This window comes from Anolis carolinensis, chromosome 3 (assembly GCF_035594765.1).
Source record: "Anolis carolinensis isolate JA03-04 chromosome 3, rAnoCar3.1.pri, whole genome shotgun sequence".
In the NCBI taxonomy this organism is placed as follows: domain Eukaryota; kingdom Metazoa; phylum Chordata; class Lepidosauria; order Squamata; family Dactyloidae; genus Anolis; species Anolis carolinensis.
Window position 1 is genome coordinate 99,869,974 of NC_085843.1, and position 23,867 is coordinate 99,893,840.

Genomic DNA, 23,867 nt, shown 5'->3' on the forward strand with positions numbered 1-23,867 from the left:
CAGTATTGGAACAGTAATCTTCAGGGAAAAGTGACTGTGATTCCAGCAAGCTGCAGTTTGCTCACTTGTGATCTAAGCTGATGCAGTAACATAATATCAACATAATTTGCAGTGTAACAACTCGGAGCCAAAACACCAAGAGAGATGAGAAAGGCAAAATTAATGTGGGAAGAATTTGAGCAAGTAGTTACATGTATGTGGATTTCCCAATAGATAGGGATGATTTCAAGACTGAATAAGAGCATCAGAGGCAGATAATTTTGAAGGAGGCAATTTTGAAGAGGGCAACTGAATGGTAGGTGTATTATATGAGTTCCAAACCTATAGGTAGCAAGAGAGAAAAGCTGAAAGTGGAAATGGTAGAATTGGAGGCACTTCAGTCACGGGTAAGGAAGGACATATGGAGAAGTAGGAAAGCTCTTAAAAGGCATTAGAGAGAATTAGCTTTTAGAAAGTGTCCTCAGATTACTAGAGTAGAGAGGTGAGTGATGCAATAAATGTTGTAAAAGAAAATACTCTTCAAGAAAAATTCAAAACATAATGGAAATATAATAAAAATAAAAATCTTTGGATGCTTTCTTCATTTTTCCCAGATATTGGCGCAGTTCTCTTGGGTAAGATATAGACAGAATGCCAAAACAGTGGCAACATATTTATAACATCTGAATTAATTTCCTAAAAGACCCACAAACATTACAAATGAAAATATCTTCTAAAATAGACTGAGGCATTCTTGCTGAACACATGAAGCTTTTTAAAATTCTTTTTTATTCTTTCAAGGCCCACAATATAGAACCAAGTTAAGTATTTCAGCATTTGTCACAAAATATTTTCGATATGCCAACTATATACAAAGACTGTGATGTCAAAACTAGCAGCCAAAGGATTTTTTTCTTAAATAAGTGATGCTGGAGTCCAGTTAGAGATTCTTAATAAATCAAACACTATTCTTCAAACAGCTGCTTTTAAGTAGAAAGGATATTGTAAATTGTAAATTCAAGCTATTCAAATGAAGACCAAGATAAAAAGTATTTGCCTTTAAAAACACCTATATAAGAGTGTGGATGTTTCCAATAAACTGCAACGAACACTGTGGTCTTAGTTTTATTTATTTCACAAATGAAGTTCTTTGTCTATAACATATTAAAATAGAAAACATTATCCAATCAATTTTACATAGAAAATATGAATATAGTAATAAAATACTGAAAATATTTAAGCACCAGATATTAAGAATATTTATTGGCATAGGTTTTATCAATATTCAAACATGTTCAATAAAGTGCAATTAAATTCAATCCAATTTAGTGACAAACGTTTTGAGAGAAGAATTATATTATTTTGTATAACAGATCTTAGGATGTCATAAGAAGTTTGAACACTTTAGTTCTAAGCTTATTGAAAGCCAGGCTTGTTAAATCTGTTATAAAAGAACAAATAATTCAAAACTGTTTTGGCTTGTTTATGAAATTGAAATTGCTAATTTCTTTAGCAACACAGAGATGAATCTCAGAACAATTGAGAAACCTATAATTAACTATAACAAATTATAAGGCAACTTACGACAGCTCCACGAGTTAGAAATGTAATCCTATAAAGATACTTGAACTCTCATATCAAATATAATTGTTTTGGACTGAAACTGCCCTGCATTATTATTGTATAGAGGTCTATGATCTTCTTTACAGATTCTACTCACAATGATCAAAAATCTGTATCAGTTTCTAAATATAGAAGACACATTTATTGAAAGAAGGAAGGTTGAAATACTTCTTTATGTCATTGTACCTTCTTCTCAATTTGAAGATTTGGAACTAGGAAAAATGTGAAACTGGATAATAGGGCAGCAAACTATGTCTTCCCAAATGGTCTTTTACCATCATGCCTGAGCATAAGCAAAATAAGCAAATCAAAATTCAGTATGTCAACCATTCAAACAAACATAACCCAGTTAAGGCTACTAAACACAATGCTTCAAACTTGCAAGACTTTATGGGGAATGTGGTCTACAACAATAATTAGTCTTTATTAAAAAAAGACCCAACAGCAGGACAGTTCACAGTATTACCAAGTTGAGATGGTCTGTGATAGACATTTGGAGTGCAAATGCAATGCTCAGTGATGAGTGCTTAGTCCCAACTGAAGTGAAGTGGAGAAGCAAAAGAAAAGATTATATTAGTTGTGTATTCAGAGACTCTCTGATCTACACATGAAAAAAGCAGCAAAAAATGCTTGTGTGTTCACAGACCATCCCCTCTCTCACACAAAGAACCAAATAAGAAGTTCATGGAGAGGCTATGCTGGAGTATAACCACAATGTGTGTACATAACAGATAGCTTATAGTTATGCTTTTAATACTACCCCTTTTCTAAACTGTTGCTAAGATATTTTTCAAGTAGTAGTAATAACAATTTTCTTCACAATTATTTGTGTCTTTCTAGTCATTAATACTACACATGATTTACTGAATGTAGCTCAGGAAGAAATTGCCTTCAGCAATTTTTCTGAAATCTAGTCACAAAGGTTGTGGTACTATGCTTATTGCCCTACATTTATACGAACCTGTCTTCTATAACACATGAGCAAGAAGTCAGCATCAAAACTTAATGGAAAAAAGCAGTTGCAATCCTATGCTAGCCATTTCAGTTCAGGAAACTCAGTCAATATTATGGAATGGGGATCTGTTTCCCACAGAGCTAGTAGAGATTTTTTTAAAAGATCATGGTGAGCAGTACTCCTTACAGGTAGCTATGACAATGTGTAACAAGAAAGTCCTAAATCTTTGGAACTATAGCAGAAAATTCTGGGAAGTATTGCTACAAGATACATTTTGGATAATATAGTTTGATGTAAAAAAACTGTAGTAATTCTGGAAAATATGAAAAAGAAGAGAGAACTAATATTAGGATGAAGGTCTTCAACTATCAGCTGAACAATTATGTCTACAATTATCTATTATGTACACACATACATTATGCACAATCAACACAAGGAAGCCTATTACATCATTTTGCAGTTTCATTTCAAAGGAAATGTTGCATTTTCTGTACAAAAATTATTATTTTCATACATCTTATACATCTCTGCATGACAGAAAAAAGAAAATATTAAATTATAAGCACTGATGGCCATCTTGTTATGAGTAATTATTACACTGTCCAGTGAAAATGTCTTCTTTAACATTCTGCTCTTCTTCTTATACTGGAATAATATTGATGATGTCACTCCACATGCTGATTCAAGGCATATCTTAGCCCTGTGACTTTTAGTTTTTGGGAAGCTCCACAGATCTTGTTTTGGCAATTCTATAGCTCCATAGAATAGGACGGGCTGTTTTCCCCAACCGACTAACATCAACAGAGCATGTATTATAGGGCACCGCTCTTTAGCTGCTTGAAGGATACAAAAGATAGAAACAAAATGCAGTACTGGCAACTAGTAGAAACACCAACAGAAGAGTCAACTGCTGGAACCAGACACAGCGATCAATCTGTTCTCGAAGTCTTGTGTTGGCTTGTAATAATTGTGTTAGCTGGGGAAAAGTAGAAAAAAAAAAGGTTTGGTGGTAAAATGACCTAATTTTTTCCCCTTACATCTATTTATCTGCACTTAGTGATCACCTGTTGTTCTACTATATAACAGCATGGCTGTATAAGCCATGACTATATTTTAATCTTATGTTAGCTATCATTTCGCCCCTCCTCCCCCACATACACTCAGTATGAAAAGCTAGCAATTATTTTCTTTCTCACATTACATAGATTCTTTTTGAAACAGAACAGAATTTGTTCAAAGTTGATTTGCCAATATACCAGCCATCTTAAAATAAATCTGAAAATAGTAAAAAATTGATTAACACAGCATTGATTTTTCTGTGGGAGCCATCATGATGTAGTGGGTTGAGTATTGGACCAGGATATTAGGAGAACAGGGTTCGAATTCCTGTTCAGCCACAGAAACTTACTGGGGGACTCTGGGCAAGTCGAAGACTCTCAGCCTCATATGAAGGCAAAAGCAAACCCACTTTGAATGAATTCTGCCCTGAAAACTCATTTAGAGTCAGAAAAGACTTGGAAGGCACACAACAAGACCAATAACAATTTTGCTGTGATATACTATAGAAACTGCACTTTTAAGTCTTATGTTAACAGCCTATTCCTTTTTGTCTAAGAAGGAAACAAGAGGCCTTGGAAAAATATAATGGAAAGCTGGGCTTCAGATGGGCTTGCTTAAAAGGAAAGACAAGCAAAAAATCCATGGATTCATTTCTAGTACCTATTAAAGTTTGACTCCAAGACAAAGGGAAAAAAAATAAGATCCAAAGATGTCCAAGCAACGTGTTTCTGTGGACACATAGAAAGTCAACTGCTTTCCACTCTTTTTCTTACAGTTGCACAACAAACTCTGGGAGGGTTACCAACCTTCAGGTTTGGTTTTTAGATCCATAAAAACCCATAAGATGGGGAATCCTGAAAAGCCACAGTGCACTACACTATCCATTAGATTTAGGAGGATTCTATAAGTATAAATACATTTGTTACCTGTAGGTGTAGATCTTCATTGCTTTTTGCAGGAATATTCAAGGTATTTTCATTTAATGTTAAAGTAGAAGGTTTGCTGCTTTCAGTAACATGACATCTTAATCTGAAAAGAAATCCTCCGTCATTTTAACAATGATTATAGTTGGTAGAATTACATATCAATAAAGTCACGTTCTTCCTCTTGTGTAGTGATTTCAGTTGTTTGCTGACATCTGTTTCAAATGTTATGTTCAAAAATGCAACTTGTATTTCTGTTTCTGCACTTTCCCCCAACTATAGCATGTTCACAACAAAGTGGAAGACCATTCGATATAGCAGTGCCTGGACCAAATAACAGCTAATTAGTCTGTTATTGCTCAAAACAAGGATCACAAAGAAAACAACTTGAAAAAATCGGGATAGGTAATACGTATACATATACATAGATATTAGAAGTAATTAGTGCCACTGAGTTTTCTCTTTTATGTTTGATAAACCAGGGAGCAAACTAACAGAAATGATAGTGAGAGACAGGTAATTCAGAATGTGCAACATGCAGGGAAAACGTGAGGTGCCCCATCTGAAATAAGACACACATGGATTGGATTAAATGCCTGCCTGCACAGATTTCCCTCAATGTCCCATGCAAATCTTCAGGAGAAGAAAAGACAACATCTCTATGATGAGAGACAATCTCAGGAATAGTGTTTTCTGTATTAGTCTACACATAACCATAAAAGCTGCAGTTACATATGAAGGGTCACAATTGCTTGCTCCTCTCACAAAATCATATGAACAGATTAGCTGTACTATACATGTAAATAAAAGTACCGTCAATTAAACATCAACATTATATATTACATTCCTAAGGAATCATAGAATCATAGAATCATAGAATAGTAGAGTTGGAAGAGACCTCAAGGGCCATCTAGTCCAACCCCCCGCTAAGAAGCAGGAAATCGCATTCAAAGCACCCCCGACAGATGGCCATCCAGCCTCTGCTTAAAAGCCTCCAAAGAAGGAGCCTCCACCACGGCCCGGGGGAGAGAGTTCCACTGCCGAACAGCCCTCACAGTGAGGAAGTTCTTCCTGATGTTCAGGTGGAATCTCCTTTCCTGTAGTTTGAAGCCATTGTTCCGTGTCCTAGTCTGCAGGGCAGCAGAAAATAAGCTTGCTCCCTCCTCCCTATGACTTCCCCTCACATATTTGTACATGGCTATCATGTCTCCTCTCAGCCTTCTCTTCTGCAGGCTAAACATGCCCAGCTCTTTAAGCCTCTCCTCATAGGGCTTGTTCTCCAGACCCTTAATCATTTTAGTTGCCCTCCTCTGGACGCTTTCCAGCTTGTCAGCATCTCCCTTCAACTGTGGTGCCCAAAATTGGACACAGTATTCCAGGTGTGGTCTGACCAAGGCAGAATAGAGGGGGAGCATGACTTCCCTGGATCTAGACGTTATTCCCCTATTGATGCAGGCCAAAATCCCATTGGCTTTTTTAGCTGCCGCATCACATTGTAGGCTCATGTTTAACTTGTTGTCCACGAGGACTCCAAGATCTTTTTCGCACACACTGCTGTCAAGCCAGGCGTCCCCCATTCTGTATCTTTGATTTCCATTTTTTCTGCCGAAGTGAAGTATCTTGCATTTGTCCCTGTTGAACTTCATTTTGTTAGTTTCGGCCCATCTCTCTAGTCTGTCAAGATCGTTTTGAATTCTGCTCCTGTCTTCTGGAGTGTTAGCTATCCCTCCGAGTTTGGTGTCATCTGCAAACTTGATGATCGTGCCTTCTAACCCTTCGTCTAAGTCATTAATAAAGATGTTGAACAGAACCGGGCCCAGGACGGAGCCCTGCGGCACTCCACTTGTCACTTCTTTCCATGATGAAGACGACGCATTGGTGAGCACCCTTTGGGTTCGTTCGCTTAGCCAATTACAGATCCACCTAACCGTAGTTTTGTCTAGCCCACATTTTACTAGTTTGTTTGCCAGAAGGTCGTGGGGGACTTTGTCGAAGGCCTTACTGAAATCTAGATATGCTACATCCACGGCATTCCCTGTATCGACCCAACTCGTAACTCTATCGAAAAAAGAGATCATATTAGTCTGGCATGACTTGTTTTTGGTAAATCCGTGTTGACTATTAGCAATGACCGCATTTGTTTCTAAGTGTTTGCAGACCACTTCCTTAATGATCTTTTCCAGAATCTTGCCTGGTATTGATGTGAGGCTGACCGGACGGTAATTGTTTGGGTCGTTCTTTTTTCCCTTCTTGAAGATAGGGACCACATTCGCCCTCCTCCAATCTGCTGGGACTTCTCCTGTTCTCCAAGAACTCTCGAAGATGATTGCCAGTGGTTCTGAAATAACTTCCGCTAGTTCCTTCAATACTCTTGGATGTAGCTGATCTGGCCCTGGGGACTTGAATTCGTTTAGAGTGGCCAGGTGTTCCTGGACAACTTGTTTCCCTATTTGGGGTTGGATTTCCCCCAATCCTTCGTCCATTCCATGTTGCTGAGGTTGAAGATGGCTTTCTTTTTGTGAGAAGACCGAGGCAAAGAAGGCATTAAGCAGTTCTGCCTTTTCCCTATCCCCTGTCACCATCACCCCATCTACTCCTTGCAGTGGCCCTATCGCCTCCTTTTTCTTCCTTTTTCTACCAACATAAGCAAAAAAGCCTTTTTTGTTGTTTTTTATGTCCCTGGCAAGCCTGAGCTCATTTTGCGCTTTAGCCTTGCGAACCTTTTCCCTACAGGAGTTGGCTATACGTTTGAATTCTTCTTTGGTGATTTCTCCCCTTTTCCACTTCTTGTGCATGTCACTTTTGAGCTTTAGCTCAGTTAGAAGTTCTTTGGACATCCATTCTGGCTTCTTTGCACTTGTCTTATTTTTCTTCTTTGTTGGCACTGTTTGCATTTGCGCCTTGAGTATTTCACTTTTGAAAAACTCCCATCCGTCCTTAACTCCCTTGTTTTTTAATATCGGCGTCCATGGAATGCCGCTCAGTAATTCCTTCATTTTTTGGAAGTCAGCTCTCTTAAAGTCCAGAATGCGTGTTTGACTTGTCTTAGTTTCGGCATTCCTTTGTATTGCAAACTGCAGGAGCACATGGTCACTTGCCCCTAAGGATCCAACCACTTCAACTGTATTGATCAGGTCTTCCACATTTGTTAAGATTAGATCAAGAGTTGCTGATCCCCTTGTTGCCTTGTTGCCCCTTGTTACCTGAAAAGCTTCTAAACCATTAATATCTAGACTAGCTCTATAGAAGGCGTGGGTAAACTTAGTCCCTCCAGATGTTTTGGACTTGAACACTCACAATTCCTAACAGCTGGTAGAATGTTAGGAATTGTGGGAGTTGAAGTTTAAAATAACTGGAAGGATGAAGTTTGCCCATTTCTGGTATATAGCAACATTAATTAGAATGCTTACAAAGTGCATTGGTTTCAGATTTCACCAACTTCTGCTAAGAAATGAAGGACATGAAAGATGGTGACAAATGGCAATTCAAATTTATTTTAGACTGTACTATAGCAACCTTCTAAAAAACAAAAACAAAAATGCTTACCTGTGCTCCATCACTTTGTTTCTGGGGATTTCCTTCCAAAACTGAGTCAATTCTTGTGTTCCCACTACAGAGGACTGCTCCATTTCTGCTGCCATAATCAGAAAACGGTCTTGAAGGGAAACTGCACAACCTGCTCAATCAACAGAAGGTAGCTGTGGTAATTTTATTTTTTAAGCTTTACGTAACATTAAAAATTAATGCACCATGAGGAAAATGTAAAAAAAACCCTACATTATATATTATATGGAGAGCTACTCGCCTAAGAAGATGTACCATAACTAGAAGCACTAAGCAAGGCCTGCAAATTAACCAGTATTGCAAAAGAAGGCTGTGAGAAGTAAAATGTAGAAACAGTGTATATTCCGTATTTGATTTTGTATATATCAATTTAACAAATCTCAAGTAGAATGACAAACCACCATGGCATCCCCTGGCCATTGGATTAACTGAGTAAAATTGAAAACTTGGAGTGATCTTTTTAAATGACAGAAATGTCATATATTAATGTCCTCTAAAAATATAGTTGCCTTAACATGTAATAACTAAGCAATACACTCCATATCAAACTTCTTAAAAAACATGAAATAATGTTTAACTACGAGAGAGCCATTTTGACAGGGTTAAATCCAATGCTCCGTTGGCCAAAATTTCCTTCCCTCCATTTTGCAGGCCTTTGTGTCAGCTCTTCAGGGCCATTTGAAAAACAGGGGTCACAATAGGGAGGTCTCTGTTCTATTGGATTCTGCCATTCTAACAACAGAAGGCCCAATTTCTTGATACTACCACAAGTACAACAGATTTCACCTATTTTGGTAGGTGCAAAGTAATTTTACAATACCTTTTCCTTATCCAGCCAATGTGAAATATGTAGACAAATTAAAGAATAAATTAAAAATAGCAAGGAGTAAAAAATAATGATTTGTGCAATAGTATCACATTACACAGTATTTACTGTATTGTTTGATGTTCTTTTTAGTACATGTTGGTATCACCACGACCATTTATTAATTCATTACTCTACAGCTCAGTCCTATATCCATTTTTGAAGGCTGAAAAACTAGCATGCTAAAGTTTTTTTTAAAAAGATTCATATTCAAGCCAAGAATATAATTCAAAATAACTACCCTTAATGCTGCACAGGTACTGTACAGCTCAGTATACACAGACTGAACAGCTATGTCATTTCAAGAGAGTTGACTTTCCAGTACATGTTCCTGGAATTCAAACTTTACGGAAGGAAATATGCAAAACAATACCTATTTATTTCATTAATAAATCACAGAACAATGCTTTACTTACCGCCATGAAGAGATACTATTATATCTAGTGATGTGCCTGGTTCACAGCTGCTGTTACTTGGCTTCACTCTGTACTTGTCCGGAGCAGTTGTTCTCACCTAGATTATGGTAATATAAATACATCAGTTTTCTCATTTATCCTTTACTACTTAAAAGTCTCATTTTGACTGTTATAAATAAATAGCACAATGCAGATATGCTTCCTATTTCCTCATATTTGCAATTCATGAACTGTATTTTAGAATGAGCACACATTCTAAAATAAAGGACCTGGTAAATTCTGATTTTAAATATGAATACATAAGCTGCTGTACAATAAATGTTAATATAATGAATAATGTAATATAAATGGACATAATTTGATTTAGATTAAATATACAACAGACATCAGCAGACTTTGGCTTTGTCGGATCTTTTATATTGTTTTTATAAGTTGCCACTTGAAAATACTAGAAAAGACTATTGAGTTATAAATTAAATCTTTAGTCTATCTTTCTTCCTAAAATGACACTCATGAAGATTAATTATAACAGAAATAGAATTGCAATTTAATAGTGAGTAAAACACAACAACAAAAACCCAGTTAAAACCTCTCCAAACAGCAATGCAGCTCAAGTGCTAGTCAGGATAGAAACATCTTTGCTTGCAAGTGGAAAGATAACAGTGGAATTAACTTCATTAGGTGACCGCAAGTTCTTAGTTTACTTTCCCCATCCGCTATTTCCATAAAATAATTTTATAAATATCTTACCATGTTCCTACTCAGGTATAATTTGTACTGACATTTTAGTGCTACTACTAAAACATGACATCAGAAATGCATTTAAAGAATTCAAATTAATTGCATGTATAAACAGTTAGAAAATCCATCTTGAAGACCATCTAGCTTTTAAAATGAGGGATTCTGGAAACTTTCAGGAAAAAGAACAGTAGGAGAGTGACTATGTAAATTAAATATTATTACCTTAAATGCCACTGTATTTTTAGTCACATTTGTTAGAACTATTAAACATTTCTTCTCTCCAGTTTCTTTAGAACCAAAGTGCAGCTCTTCTGCAGGGCTAATAAAAACAGCAAGAATTTTACCGTAAGTATTTTTATTTCAAGCTTATAGTACATTTAGTATTTTCTTAAAATAAAGGCTATACACATTGAAACAATTACCTAATAGTACTGAGGCCATACTCTAGTCCTAACCAAGCATAAAGGTGGCATTGGTATTATCTTAGCTGAAGGGTTTTAAAAGAGGTTTGGGAAATTTTCACTTTATACTCATTTTACTGATTTCTGGGATTTCAGACATATTTAAAACAATGCAACATGATTGAACAAAACATCATTGTCCTCCAAATAGACAAAATATTTGTTCAACTACACATGAACAAACCAAGAGTTTGCATGTAATATTTTTGGGTAGGTAGAAAGTATAACTTATGAATACCAATCAGATTATCTTCAGATATTTTGTATTACAACAGCTGTTCCAGAAACACAACTCCGACAATGGATGCACATAGCTGATCACGAGGCTTTAAGAGTCAGACATACAGTATTCTAAACATGAATTATGCACAACTGCATATAGAGAGAGCCCAGACGTAACTTAAATACTCATTAAGAACAAGAAATGAGAAGGTCAAATAAACTATTTTCATTGTAATGGACATTTTTTTCTATTGTCCAAAATTCTAAAGTATCCTTGAAATAATGGGGATAAATATGTCCTTGCAATATGGCAACCATAAGACTTGGCTGACCAGAAATATAGTAGGGACATAACACATGCTGATAAACTTCTCTTTGGTGAAGACAAAGATGTGGCAATGATAAACTTGCAGTCACTTATAGTGGTGACATAAATGGTTATTCTTGAATTTATTTCTTTGGTGGTATGTTCCTAGTTCATATTAAAATGTATTTTCAAAACTTTTCTCTTTCTAAAAATATCTTCAAACACATACATAAAAGCCTATAAAATAGCCTAAGACCTTGGGTGTGCACTTAATCACAACAATGTGAAATAGAGGTGGGGATCAACTTTCAACAGTTTTCAAAGAAGTAGCGATGTCGGTCTCTTGTAACATAAAAAAGGAGAGAGGGAGAAAAAAATGAAATGTAAAACCACCTTCAAGTAACTGGGTTTTATTTTCGCATGAGCTTTCATGGATATAAACCCAATTCTTCAGATGCAGTATTGAGTGGTATTGCATACTACTCACTAAAGCTTACATCACAAAAGGAATTTTCTCAGATTTTTGAACCTAGGGATACTAACCGAGGGCCCTTCCACAAAGCCATATAATCCAGAATATGAAGACAGAAAATCCCACAATATCTGCTTTGAACTGGATTATCTGAGTCCACACTGCCATATATGCCAGTTCAAATCAGATAATGTGGGATTTTCTGCCTTGATATTCTGGGTTATATGGCTGTGTGGAAGGGCCCTTAGAAAGACTAATTTATTGCTTTCACATATCAAAACTAATTAGCTACTGTAAAGATTTGAAAGACCTGTAACACCTCACCCAGCCCTTTCAAAATTTTTAGTAATTTTTTTTGCTATGGTCATACATCACTGGAATACTGTGTCCAGTTCTGGATACAAAGATTCAAGAATACTGACAAGCTAGAAAATATTCAGAGAAAAGCAACCACAACTGGTAAAAAGTCTGGAAGCCAAACCCAATGAGAAACAGTTCATGAAGCTGGGTATGTTTAGCTTGGAGAAAAGAAGGCCAAGAGGGGAAATGATAGCAATTTTTTAATATTTGAAAGGATGTCTTATTGGAAAAAGCATGTCTTCTGCTGCTACAGGTATTAGGCCTTGTTGGGAAGACTTTGATTATGCATTTCGATATAGCAGGGGGGTGAAGGGTGGGAATGGATGGCCTTTGCAGTCTATTTCAACTATGAGTCAATTACATTCTATCTCACTTCCACAATTTTCAGTGGTGGCTCCCCGCCTATGGAACGCCCTCCCCATTGAAGTCAGGCAGGCTCCCTCCCTCCTGTCTTTCCGAAAGAGGACAAAAACGTGGTTATGGGACCAGGCATTTGAGCATGAGTAGCAGCAAAAATGAGATAAGAATATATGACCTACTGACAGACCCCACATGAACATGGAAAGCGCCTTAAATGTATATTTAAATGTATAATTATGTATATTTTAATGGATATTCTTAATTTTATTGTAATTTTTAATCTTGATGGATTTTTAAATTTGATGACAACTGTTTTTAATGTAAGCCGCCCTGAGTCCCCTGATGGGTGAGAAGGGCGGGGTAGAAGTGATGTAATAAATAAATAAATAAACTCCACAAATAGGTTTTATAACTGAGGCCTTAATAATATTGATCCTGCATCTGAAGAAGTGAGTTTCTATTCACAATAAACCCATGCTTAAAAAAGCAGTTAGTCATAAAGATACAGCCACATTTTTCTTTTTCTCCCCATTCCTTCCATGTCATGCTTTTATCAAGTTTTTTTCATTGAAAATATAAGTTATTGTTTCCAACTATATTCAGTTCACATTGTAATGTATTCATTTTCTGACAGCATATAAGAAATTGAGATTTTTAAAAAACTACTACACATTAGCTTTGGAGGCAGCTAGATATCAGTATGTACATCTGCCTCAAATTGACAGATAAGAAGGAATAGGCTCTATCACACAGGACAAATGGTAGAGGGAAAGCAAGTAGCTGAACCCAGTCTATTACCAATGCCTGGTTTGTCTGGATATAAATCTGTTCATAGTCACTTAAAGACTGAAAGTTATGGTACATGACATTTAAATTCCACTGGCAGGCACACATTAGAGGTAGTGTGAGTCAAACATAGAAATGCAAAAACAATTCTCAGCAATAAAAACTAGCTTTTTATATACTTCAGAAATCCTTTCCCCACCTCAACTTCCGAATGGTGTTAGCTTTGTCAACAGCATCATAATCTTGGCAGAGTAACATCAGGATTGTCTAAAGACCTCAGAATAAGATGCTGTCAAGCTATTCTTAAGATGTTTTCCATTAAATTGTAGAAATGTTCAAGTGATACAGCAATACTATTAAAGTATGGAATGATCTACAATGTGAAATCTACAATGTTACTATTATGTTACCTTATATGCAATAAAGGTCCTTTAAATGTGGTAAGTGCTTTCTTTGCATTTTTTGTTTTCGAATCTAGTTTGTCACATTCTTCTGATTTTGGAGTTTGTTCTGCATGGTTTGCCTAGGCAAACAGAAACAAGAGGTAACAACTGCAGTATACACATTCAGAAATATATTTCATTATGAAGTAGAATGATTCAATTACATATTATGGACTTTTCATGGGTTACTGAATGTTCACAATAAAAATTACGGAATTACTCCAATACCCTGATCATTTTGGTTTTCCTTTTCCAGTATTTTTCCAGTTCTACAATATTCTTCTTCAGCTGCAGTAACAAGAACTACACACATTTTTGAGAAATGTGGTCATGACCAATTGTATTAAAATATTAAGATGCTGGTTCTATTTTCTATTCCCTAATTCTGGCCTGATTACAAGGAAACCAGAATAGCAACAGACAGCTATGAATCAGACGTTGGGGTGGGGGGATATTCTATAGCAAGGAAATCTCAACAATACATTTCAAATTTGAAATAGAGCCAACAATAACATTTGAACTTTGATTTATACTTATCTCTATAGTATTGTCTGTCTGTATCACGGTAATACAAATACATGTAGCATTCCATTTATGTGCTATAAACCTGACAGAGGCATGCATCATTTTGTTTCTCCAACAAGGAAACTTTAGAACAACTGACCTTCTTTGTCAGAAGCTTTAGTTTAGAAAACAGGAAAATGAGGAAGGAGGGGCACAGCTGACAATTATACGGTTTTTAAGATGAAACCAAAGTTTTGGCACAGTAAACACAAACTGTGGGGGGAGGGGCGGGAGTCTAAATAAATAAAAAGTAGTATTTCTTCACATAGCACACTATTATGGAATCTACCACAGCGGTTGTAATGGTCACAAACTTTATTAACTTTAAAAAGCAGATCAAATTCATGAATAGAGCTCTTAAAGCCTTATAGTAATAGCTGTTTATTACATTATGTAACAAAATTTGAAAAAAAGACTGTTCCTAGTTTGAAAGTGTTATTTCCTATTTAATTGTGCCATACCTACTTTGAAAGAAATGGTTATACTCCAGAAACATTTTTTTGTGGCTGCCACAAATTATATTCAATTGGTTGAAATTCTATGAGATATTCATTGGAAAAATTATAGCAAAATCTGCTGCAGGATGTCTCACAAAAACAAAGTTTTTGCCGTTTAATAAAAAATGTCAATGTTTTTATGATAGAACCAATTAGGAAATGACATTTAGAACTCAGGAATAAAAATCCTGTTACACAGTGTTATCGGCCAGTATCAGAATCATTTGAAATCAGTCACTGTAAAATGTTGCCATGTGTATTGCTCATCAGATTCCAATAGGCATGTAGTTGAATGGAGAGGTTATCATGTTACTAAGATGATGTTTGGTATAATCCAGGAGCATAATTTTATTTGACACACATAAGTTAAGGTCATTTCCTAACTGCAGTCTTATCTGCAGTTAGCCCGGCCCTCTTTTACTGAAATGTGTTACATATGTCACTTTAATTTAATCTATATACTTATGTAGAAGTCTTGAAATTTTAGTCAGAAAGTCAACCTCTGGGTCGATTTATCAATGGGTCAGTGCAAGTAGTGTACCCAAACTATTAAAATGGCAAAAGGCAAGAGATCAGTCGTCCTGGGAGAACCTAAAAAAAGCACCCCTTTCAGACCTTTTTGAATGACTGGGTGACGAAATGGCAGCTGGCTGAAGGGGGCAATATTGTTTTCCCATCTCTGCAAATACACTTGACTTTTCCACAGGTCATATCTAAATCCGTAATTTTGGTCCCAAAACCTTATCACAACTTATACATGAGGTCAACGACTCTGTGGCCCTTCCACGCTGCCCTTATAGCCCAGGATATGATCCCAGATTTGCATATTCCAGATTATCTGGCAATGAAGTCCAATATAACTCAGTTTAAAGCAGATAATCTGGGATAAGATCCTAGAATATAGGGCAGTGCAGAAGTGCCCTATATAGTAGTCAAAAGTAGGGCTGAGCAGGTTCTAACACAGGACTGATGTTTATTTATAGTGTCAGAAACGAGTTGAGGGTAGTTATTATGAATTTAAAAACACAAAGTTAAGAACTTGGCATTATATTAGATTTCCTTTGACCAGAGGCTGGCCCCTTGGAATGCCTCTGGTGTCGCTGTGAAAAGGTCCTCTATTATGCATGTGGCAGGACTGATAAAATTTTATGATACTTAACAGATGTGCTGGTTGCAGTTTCACTTCAAGGCTCTATTCAAACATTAGTGTTCACACTTACAGTTCTAAACTAATTGAGGAATCTGAAGTAATACATCTTTTTACTCTTTAAGTCATCTTTAAGGGTTCTCCTCTAGAAGGTCCCACGAAATAGAATCATTCAGTTTGCCATTTAGGCGGAGGCATTTCCAAATGCCCTCTGTGAGGACATTTGTTTGGTACTCATTTACATCTTTTCAATTTTGGGGAAACTTTGTTGTCTTCCATGATGTTTACATGGTCATGTTTCAAGATATTCTAAGGCCTTTTACCATGTTGCTTCTATAAACCTTTTCCCCTGTGTAACCACAACCTGAATGTTTTTGGTTTCAGAATGGCATAAATTGTTGTTAGGTTTTATAACACAACTGCTGTAACAGTTTCACTACTTTCATCTAACATTACAACTCCTGGGCTGACGTTTTAACGGTTATCTTCCAATCCTTGCCTCATATCACTAGCAGGAGAAGGCAAGCAAAATGATATTAAAGAAGACTTCAGAAAAGTCTTCTTTCCACTTATCCAAGTCACAAGCTTGCTTTTTAATAAAATTAGAGAATTATACAAAAACTGAAATATGTAGAGATTGCTGTTCCACATTTTTTGTTGGATTTTTATAGAAGAGGCTCTGTTACCCAGGGTAAAGAATGGCAGGTAATTTGCTACCATACACAATGTTGTTCTCTAATACAGTGTTTGTCCTTCAATATTTTAATTTACATTAAATTAAATTAAATAAACAGGATTAATTTTTTAAATCCACTAAATAATGTAGTGTGACCAAAGGGTCAGGACTATAACACCCAGATTATAGCCATTTTTCTCTATTTATTTACAGTATTTATATTCCGCCCTTCTCACCCTGAAGGGGACTCAGGGAGGATCACATTGCACACATATAAGGCAAACATTAATGCCATAACATAGAACAGAGACAGAGACAGATGCAGGCACGGGCTGGCCTCGAGCTCATGACCTTTTGGTCAGAGTGATTTGTTGCAGCTGGCCGCTATCCAGCCTGCACCACAGCCCGGCCTGTTGGTGCCATGAAGAACTGAGACAGCCACCATGGATACATGCCTACCCTACTCATATGAAAGTGTGATGGAGTACCATGCTTCTAAAGAGGAACATCACCATGGAGAAAACTATAGTGTATTAAATATAAATATGTTGAGTGGGAAGGAACATCTGCTATAAAGAGAACCCAGAAACAGGTATATTTAGCTCTCCATGGTAACATATGAGCAATGTAAGAAAACAAAATGCCACCATGACTAATTGCATTTTACAAATGCATAAAAAGCTTCTTCAATATGCAGTCTCATGTGAATAAGACTGCTAGGCCATTGAGATAAATGTGTGAAGGTGTGTATCAGGCATGGGCAAACTTCGGCACTCCAGGTGTTTAAGACTTCAACTCCCACAATTCCTAACAGCTGGTAAATTAACTGGGATTTCTGGGAGTTGAAGTCCAAAACACCTGGAGGGCCACTATGGACACTTTGGACACTATGATCAAGAATTAGATGTAACCAGCTCACACCTGAGATGCCGGATAAATAGAACAGGGTCAACCAACTTGAATGGAAACAATTTTCTGCTCCAAGAATACTCTGCAGACTTCCCATAAATGAACAACAAAACTGGAGCCAGGTAAACATTTCTGGTTGTGAAACTATTTTTTTGATGTTCCATTTTTGATGTCCTATTTAAACACTGATTAATCATTCCCAAAGACTTTCAGAAGAAGTAATTCACACTTTTGTACTATTTTTTTGGTCAAGGGAGGGAAGGAGTACGGGGCTACATTTTACTGATTACTGGATTAGGGCTAGAAGTAACTATGTTAGAACAACTACAGCTGAGATGGGTTCTCTGTTCAGGCTTACCAGTGGACAAATGATGGAAGAGCTTATATGCTGGATTGCTTCTTCAGCCTGCCCAAGAATAAGGAGTACAATGATTTTTTAAAATCATACCATTTTCGAAGAACTCTAAACTGCAACACTAAAGTTGACGAAAGAGGCAAACCACACCACAACAAGAAATGCTACATCTAAGCAGGTCTTCTCTTGGCGTCACAAATGGATAGCTGCTTTGGGTAAATTAGTACATAATTCAATCTAACAAAATGTGGTCAACTGCCAGTAGCTAAGCACACAGTTTCATAGCTACAGAACCAAAGACTTCATCTCTGCATCAACAGGAGGACATGACGACCACATTTACCCTTCAGGCTTTATTCAGTCTTCTTGATTAACATAAATGCTTGGACAACTGCCATGAAATGATTGCTTACTTCTTTTCTACGTACAATTCAGTCCATGGATACCTTTTTTGAACTGGGTACTTGCTCTTCATTAGTATCTAGACTTTCCTTGTTATCTATATCTATTTCTTCTTTACTTTCAGTTTCATCTTCATTAGTAAGGGGCCCATTTTCGCAGAGGGGTGTTTGAAAATCATCATCAACCAGTGGAGGGTAACTGTACTTGAAGGTATCCTAGGACACAAAGAAGTTAGTGTATTATTGCTGTGTACAGGGAAGAGAGATACAGCAAATCACCAAATCTCTAAAAGTGAACATTCAAAAAATCATCCTTTCCCCACCATTTGGCGTCAACTTTATACTTTAAGTAGAAAGATTCTTTTCCCTAAGATACATATAGTAAGTAATAAAATAATAAAAATACAGCACATATTATTCTTACCATATGTATTCTGTGAAAATGGCACATTGGAGATATTATTGTCAAGGACAAAGAGCCACTTAAAACAGTTTAACTCCTGCCGCTGACCAGGTCAGGCAAGATATCATTTTATTTTAAACTGACAGAAATTGGTTCTCATTTCACTTTAGCCCCTTCACAAGCAGACACACGAAAGAAAAGATTCCCTTTCTCAAGAAGATAATCAAGGTTTGTGGGCTCCGACAAAGGGTGTAATTCATTTCACAGGAGGCAGCTATGTGTTTTGGTCAAGAATTCCCTAGAAATGGATCCTGGTTTGGCTGATTAGCTTTTAACTGTCCCCATCCTGAGGATGTGTTTGTGAATGAGATGTGAAGGGAAGAGAGAAAGGAAGTGGGAAATAGCAAGGGAAAAAAGCCAACACATGGAAGAAAAGGTTAAAGGTTATATTTTAGTACAGAGGGGGGGAAAAAGAAGAAGAAAGGATAATTAAATTGAAGAAATAAATCCAGAGAAAGCAAAAGAAATGGACATGGAACATTTTTTGAGTGAGGAAACAACAACTGAAGTAGGAAGAAATAAAGACCAAAAGAAATTCAATTTAAAATACACTTCCATCTCCACATTTGTGGTTTTGACTTTTGTAAATTTTTTATTCATGAATTTAATTCTTATCTCTAGAAATCTCTATGTCCTCCAGTGGGACTCTATGATCACCCTCTCTTGGTCATGTTGGAAGACCTGGATATTTCCAGAGAAGACCTCTTTAGGAATGTCTCAGTCTTTCAATGTGATTCTATAGTCAGCTTCCAACAGAAGTCAACCATGCTGGAAGACTGAGACATTCCTAGAGAGATAAAACAATAGCAATTTCTTTATTCACAGTTTTTCACCTTCATGGGGATCCTGCATTCCTAAACCCAGCTAATGTGGAGGGTTGGCTGTAATGCAATATATTGTCTAGCCTGGGCGGTGCTGATACATTATTTCTATTTTCTAAACAGATAAGACTTTAAATCAAAACCAATCACATTTTGTATGTTTATATGTATTATCTCTTTCTATATTGAATCTGAATCCCAGTTCTGGGAAAAAGCAAAGTGCAAATAAGGACGGGGTTGTTGTGTGTTTTCTGGGTTGTATAGCCATGTTCCAGAAGCATTCTCTCCTGACTTTTTGCCCACATCTATGGCAGGCATCCTCAGAGGTTGTGAGGTATATTGGGAAAAAACTAAGCAAGGAAGGTTTATATGTCTGTGGAAGATCTAGGGTGGGAGAAGGAGCTCTTTGTCTGTTGGAGGCCAGTGTGAATATTGTAACTGAATATAATTAATTGCCTTGCCAGATTTATGTCCTGGCTTCTTCCTGCCTGGGGGAATCTTTTGTTCAGAGGTGTTAGCAGCCCCTGATTGATTCATGCCTGGAATTCCCAATTTCAGTGTTGTTCCTTATTTACTGTTCTGATTTTAGAGTTTTAGAGTGTAAATAAAGGCAACTATCAATAATTCACATTATAATCTTATTACTGGCTAAACAAACAGTGTTGGAATACACATTTGATGTATGTATTGATATGTCTTTTTTCTATTATCACACAGATGTAGAATAACTAATGGAAATTCTTTTTATACTAGCTTTTCAGCAAATTCAAGATAATATGCCTTCTATTAAATAAGTTACTTTGCAACAGGTTTAAAATTAATTTAACATTCATACTAAAATAAAAAAGAACACGTGATGAGAAGCATAAACAATACAGTCACTACTACCAACAGATAAGCCCATTGTTCAATTTAAAAAGGGGATTTATTGCATAGAAATAAGCTGTCACTGAAAACCAGAAAAGCATACCTGTGGCTATATAGAGTAATCTCCAGTGTATATATGTGTGTCTTTTTAGACTTGAAGCCTATCTGATTAAATAATATTTAATCTTATTTATAAGCTTATGGCATATAGATTACCTGTTCCTTGAAAATAGATATTAAAGTAAATTACATTAAAAATATCAAGTGGTAAATAAGAAATAAAGGATATTTATTCATGTCAAAAAGGCAACATGAAAAGAATGCTTGGTAAATATGTAGGAGTTAATAGTTATGTACAAACTGACATTTTATACTGAGGTAAGAAAATGAGCACAGGACAGCATTATGTGAAACTGAGGCAAATTTATCACATTTTAAAAGTTAATTATATGCTGAATTAACTGGATGTTCTTTTCAGTATTACAGACAACAGATTGAATCTTATTACCTAGCATACAGAAAGCAGACCGAATTTTCTATCTACAGTATTCCTTTCCACTTTAAAAAAGGGAAGGGAAAATAATCCAATATCAGATGGAAGTAACTTGCAGGTTTTGAATAATTCCTCTCTCCCTCAGTAGTGTCCAGTTGCCACCATATGCTATTTAGGAGAGAGCTCTGAAACTCTGGAGCACTTAAAAGGGACAAGAAGATGAAAGCCTTCTTCCAAAAGCTTCCATTTAGCATAATTATTTTGGCTGATTATTTTGTATCTTTGTTCTGCAAAACATTTTTTCTTATGTATCAACAAGAACCTACAATACGAAAATAGCTTGTCAAAGGCTGCCCCCCCCCCCACAACACACACACACACACACACAATTAACAAAGCATAAAGAGACAGGGTTCTGTATGCCATTGCACATCTCCAAGTTATCTGATTTTAGAGATGAGGTATAAAGTGGTGCAACAAGTTTGGATAACTAGCGGATATCATTTTTTTCTTATATCACAATCACATATTTAACCACCTACTGGATTTCTCTGAAAGGCAACTGTGATGAAATCTCATTGCATTATCTCAAGACCTTTCAGTTTGACTTTACCACCCACATAGAGTATGTAGAATGCAAAGAATTAAAGTGGGAAATTAATAACAAACCTTAAACAAACAAGCAAATAATAAACAAATTAATAAAAGATAAGAAGATTGCTTACTCCCTTTGTATCTGCTATTTAATAACATATATGCTATAAACTTATTGTTCAGATTTAGGATTAAATATTGTTCCTTTTCTCACATTCTGCATAAAAGGCTACTACTGTAAATTGCACTAACATTGAAAACATACAAATATACTCACCGTTCCACCCATATGGGGTGGTAGGTATTCAGCACTGATATACTCCTGGACATCATTTTTATTAGTCACCTTCAACAAATTTACTGCTTCTGGGCCCAGCCAACTTTTAACAAGTTTAAAAGCAGCTGGAAAAAAGATAGGTAATTGAGAAGTTGGAGAATAACTGCACAAAGAAAACCATACACAGCTTGCACCAGATTAGGCAAATCAGTTACAGTAGGGATTCTTTTAGAAAATCTTGATTGAGAGCATTTACAAAACTATCAAATAGTGGGATGAATGTATTCTATATTCAGAATGGACTGAAAGAGGTGTAAATACAGTTGGCCCTCCATGCATATGGATTCTGCATCCATACATTCCACTATCCACAAATAAATAGTCAAAACAAACCCTTTTTTTGACGTTTTATATAAGGACTCTGTTAACTACATCACTGCATATAATTGAACTTGAGCATCCATGGATATATATATATATATATATTTTGGGAGGGAGAGAGAACAAAACTGAAACGGGCAATATACAAATTCTTTAAGTATATTAGAACATTCCTGCTAAGAATAATCTTGGACATGTGAAGAAATTCTACTAACATTCATTGCACAGTATATTTGAAGAAACTTTAAAATTGTAACTTACCATTCATTATCCAAGGCAATTCAAAGATCACAATTTTAGCTGCAAAAACACAAAGAGGATGTGTTCCCATTAAGGATGTAATATGCTGACCCTCAGAGTAATTAGTCTTCAATGACTGTGAGACAAGTGTGTCTTAAAGAAAAAGCATACTTTCCCAATTTTTGTGTGTTAATGTAGCACACTCTAACATGTAATGGCAGAGAAAGCAGAATGATAAACCAAAATGCAAAAACAAAAGTGGTACATATTCTGTTTGTGTGTGTGTGCGTGCGTGCGCGCCTGTCTATCTATCTACCTTCAGGTTGCCTGTTGACTTAAGGGAGCACCATAAATTTTTCGGGAATGGGGTACTTAGGCAAAGAAGTACACCTCAAACCTGAATTAACCTTTAAACTCAGTACCAATGACACCCAGGTGACTTGATTAGATCCACTCTGGGAACATGCACATCCTAAGCCTAGTTCAGACCATTCAAAGTTTGTCAGTTAAATGCTCATTACTTGCACACACAATCCAATGTATTGTATATACCAATAAATCTTTGAATTAAGTAGATTGACTATTTGTTAATACATCCTTTTAGCACTGATTTTTCGCTGATATTTGTCCTCCCCCCCCCCCCCCAGGCTCTTTTTTTTTTTTTACTTAGGCGGCTTTTTAAAGTTGAGTACAAAATAGACATTTAATTCTTATGAATTTCAGCAACTGTGATAAATAAATTTAAATAAAGATTAAAGGGGGAAACCAGGAAATATTTATTTTCTCATATCACAGTCCAAATCTTTTTTGATGTAGTAATGATCTTAAATGCAAAATAAAAAATATATAATTGCAAACTAATTATGTAAGCAGTCCATGGTGGGGTATCCAGTCTAAATGGTTATTTGAAAGGTATGAACAAAATGTTTTTCCAATCTAATTTATTTACGAGACAGAACCCCCAAAAATTAGTCAAAATATTTTAAATAAACAGAGCAGTAAAATAAAAAATAACAATATATCACTTTAAGAAAAATGAATAATTGGCAGGTATCCCAAAGGTTTTGTATGAAGAAAAATGCCCTTCTGTGCTTTCTATTAATGCCTCCTGCACTCTTGGATTTCCCTGTGAGCCAAGGCAACCTTGAGAATAGCTTCTCAAGGTGTTCTAAAGTTGTAGGGCTGTATTGTCATCTGGATCTTAACAACTTGACAGAATTTAACTTTACTGTATTTTTAGAATAGTTATGAAATGGAGTTGAACACAAGACAATAAAGTAGTGGAACCAGATGAGTTCCACAACCATGAGAAGAAAGATGACTCCACTAGCTGTTCTGTGAACAATTTTATTAGTATCAGATTGACTACTGGCAGTAATTCTGTGTCACCTTTCTACTACTTCACCACTGCTAAGGCTTATGAGGTAATTCAGTGAAGTGATTAAATTATGGGTGGGGAAACTTCCCAATTGTGGGATAATCTTTAAAGAAGCCAGCCATGAACAATTATTTATGAGGCCATGAGGTTGCAAAAATAAAAAGATGTGCCATTCAGCATTTAGAGCCATTTCATCCCTGCTATAGTAGCTTTCCACCTAGGTCACAGACAAAATATTTGAACATCACAAGGGATTCCTGTAATAAAA

General features: G+C 36.1%; 1 protein-coding gene across 3 annotated transcripts in view; it reads right to left on the reverse strand.

Moving 5' to 3' along the window:
* Window positions 1-749: 749 nt before the first annotated feature.
* Window positions 750-23,867, reverse strand: part of mospd2 (motile sperm domain containing 2) — a 38,107-nt gene continuing 14,989 nt past the window's right edge. For 2 of the 3 annotated variants that reach the window (XM_008107244.3, XM_008107243.3), the window contains exons 7-16: window positions 22,243-22,281; window positions 21,601-21,725; window positions 18,131-18,301; window positions 17,688-17,735; window positions 13,504-13,616; window positions 10,348-10,444; window positions 9,385-9,481; window positions 8,086-8,215; window positions 4,543-4,645; window positions 750-3,533 (exon numbers count right to left, since the gene is read on the reverse strand). In XM_008107244.3, coding sequence (XP_008105451.2) covers window positions 3,387-3,533; window positions 4,543-4,645; window positions 8,086-8,215; window positions 9,385-9,481; window positions 10,348-10,444; window positions 13,504-13,616; window positions 17,688-17,735; window positions 18,131-18,301; window positions 21,601-21,725; window positions 22,243-22,281 — 1,070 coding nt within the window. In that variant the 3' untranslated portion in view covers window positions 750-3,386. The remainder of the gene's footprint in view (window positions 3,534-4,542; window positions 4,646-8,085; window positions 8,216-9,384; window positions 9,482-10,347; window positions 10,445-13,503; window positions 13,617-17,687; window positions 17,736-18,130; window positions 18,302-21,600; window positions 21,726-22,242; window positions 22,282-23,867) is intronic. The other variant, XM_003218857.4, reaches the window with a different exon arrangement.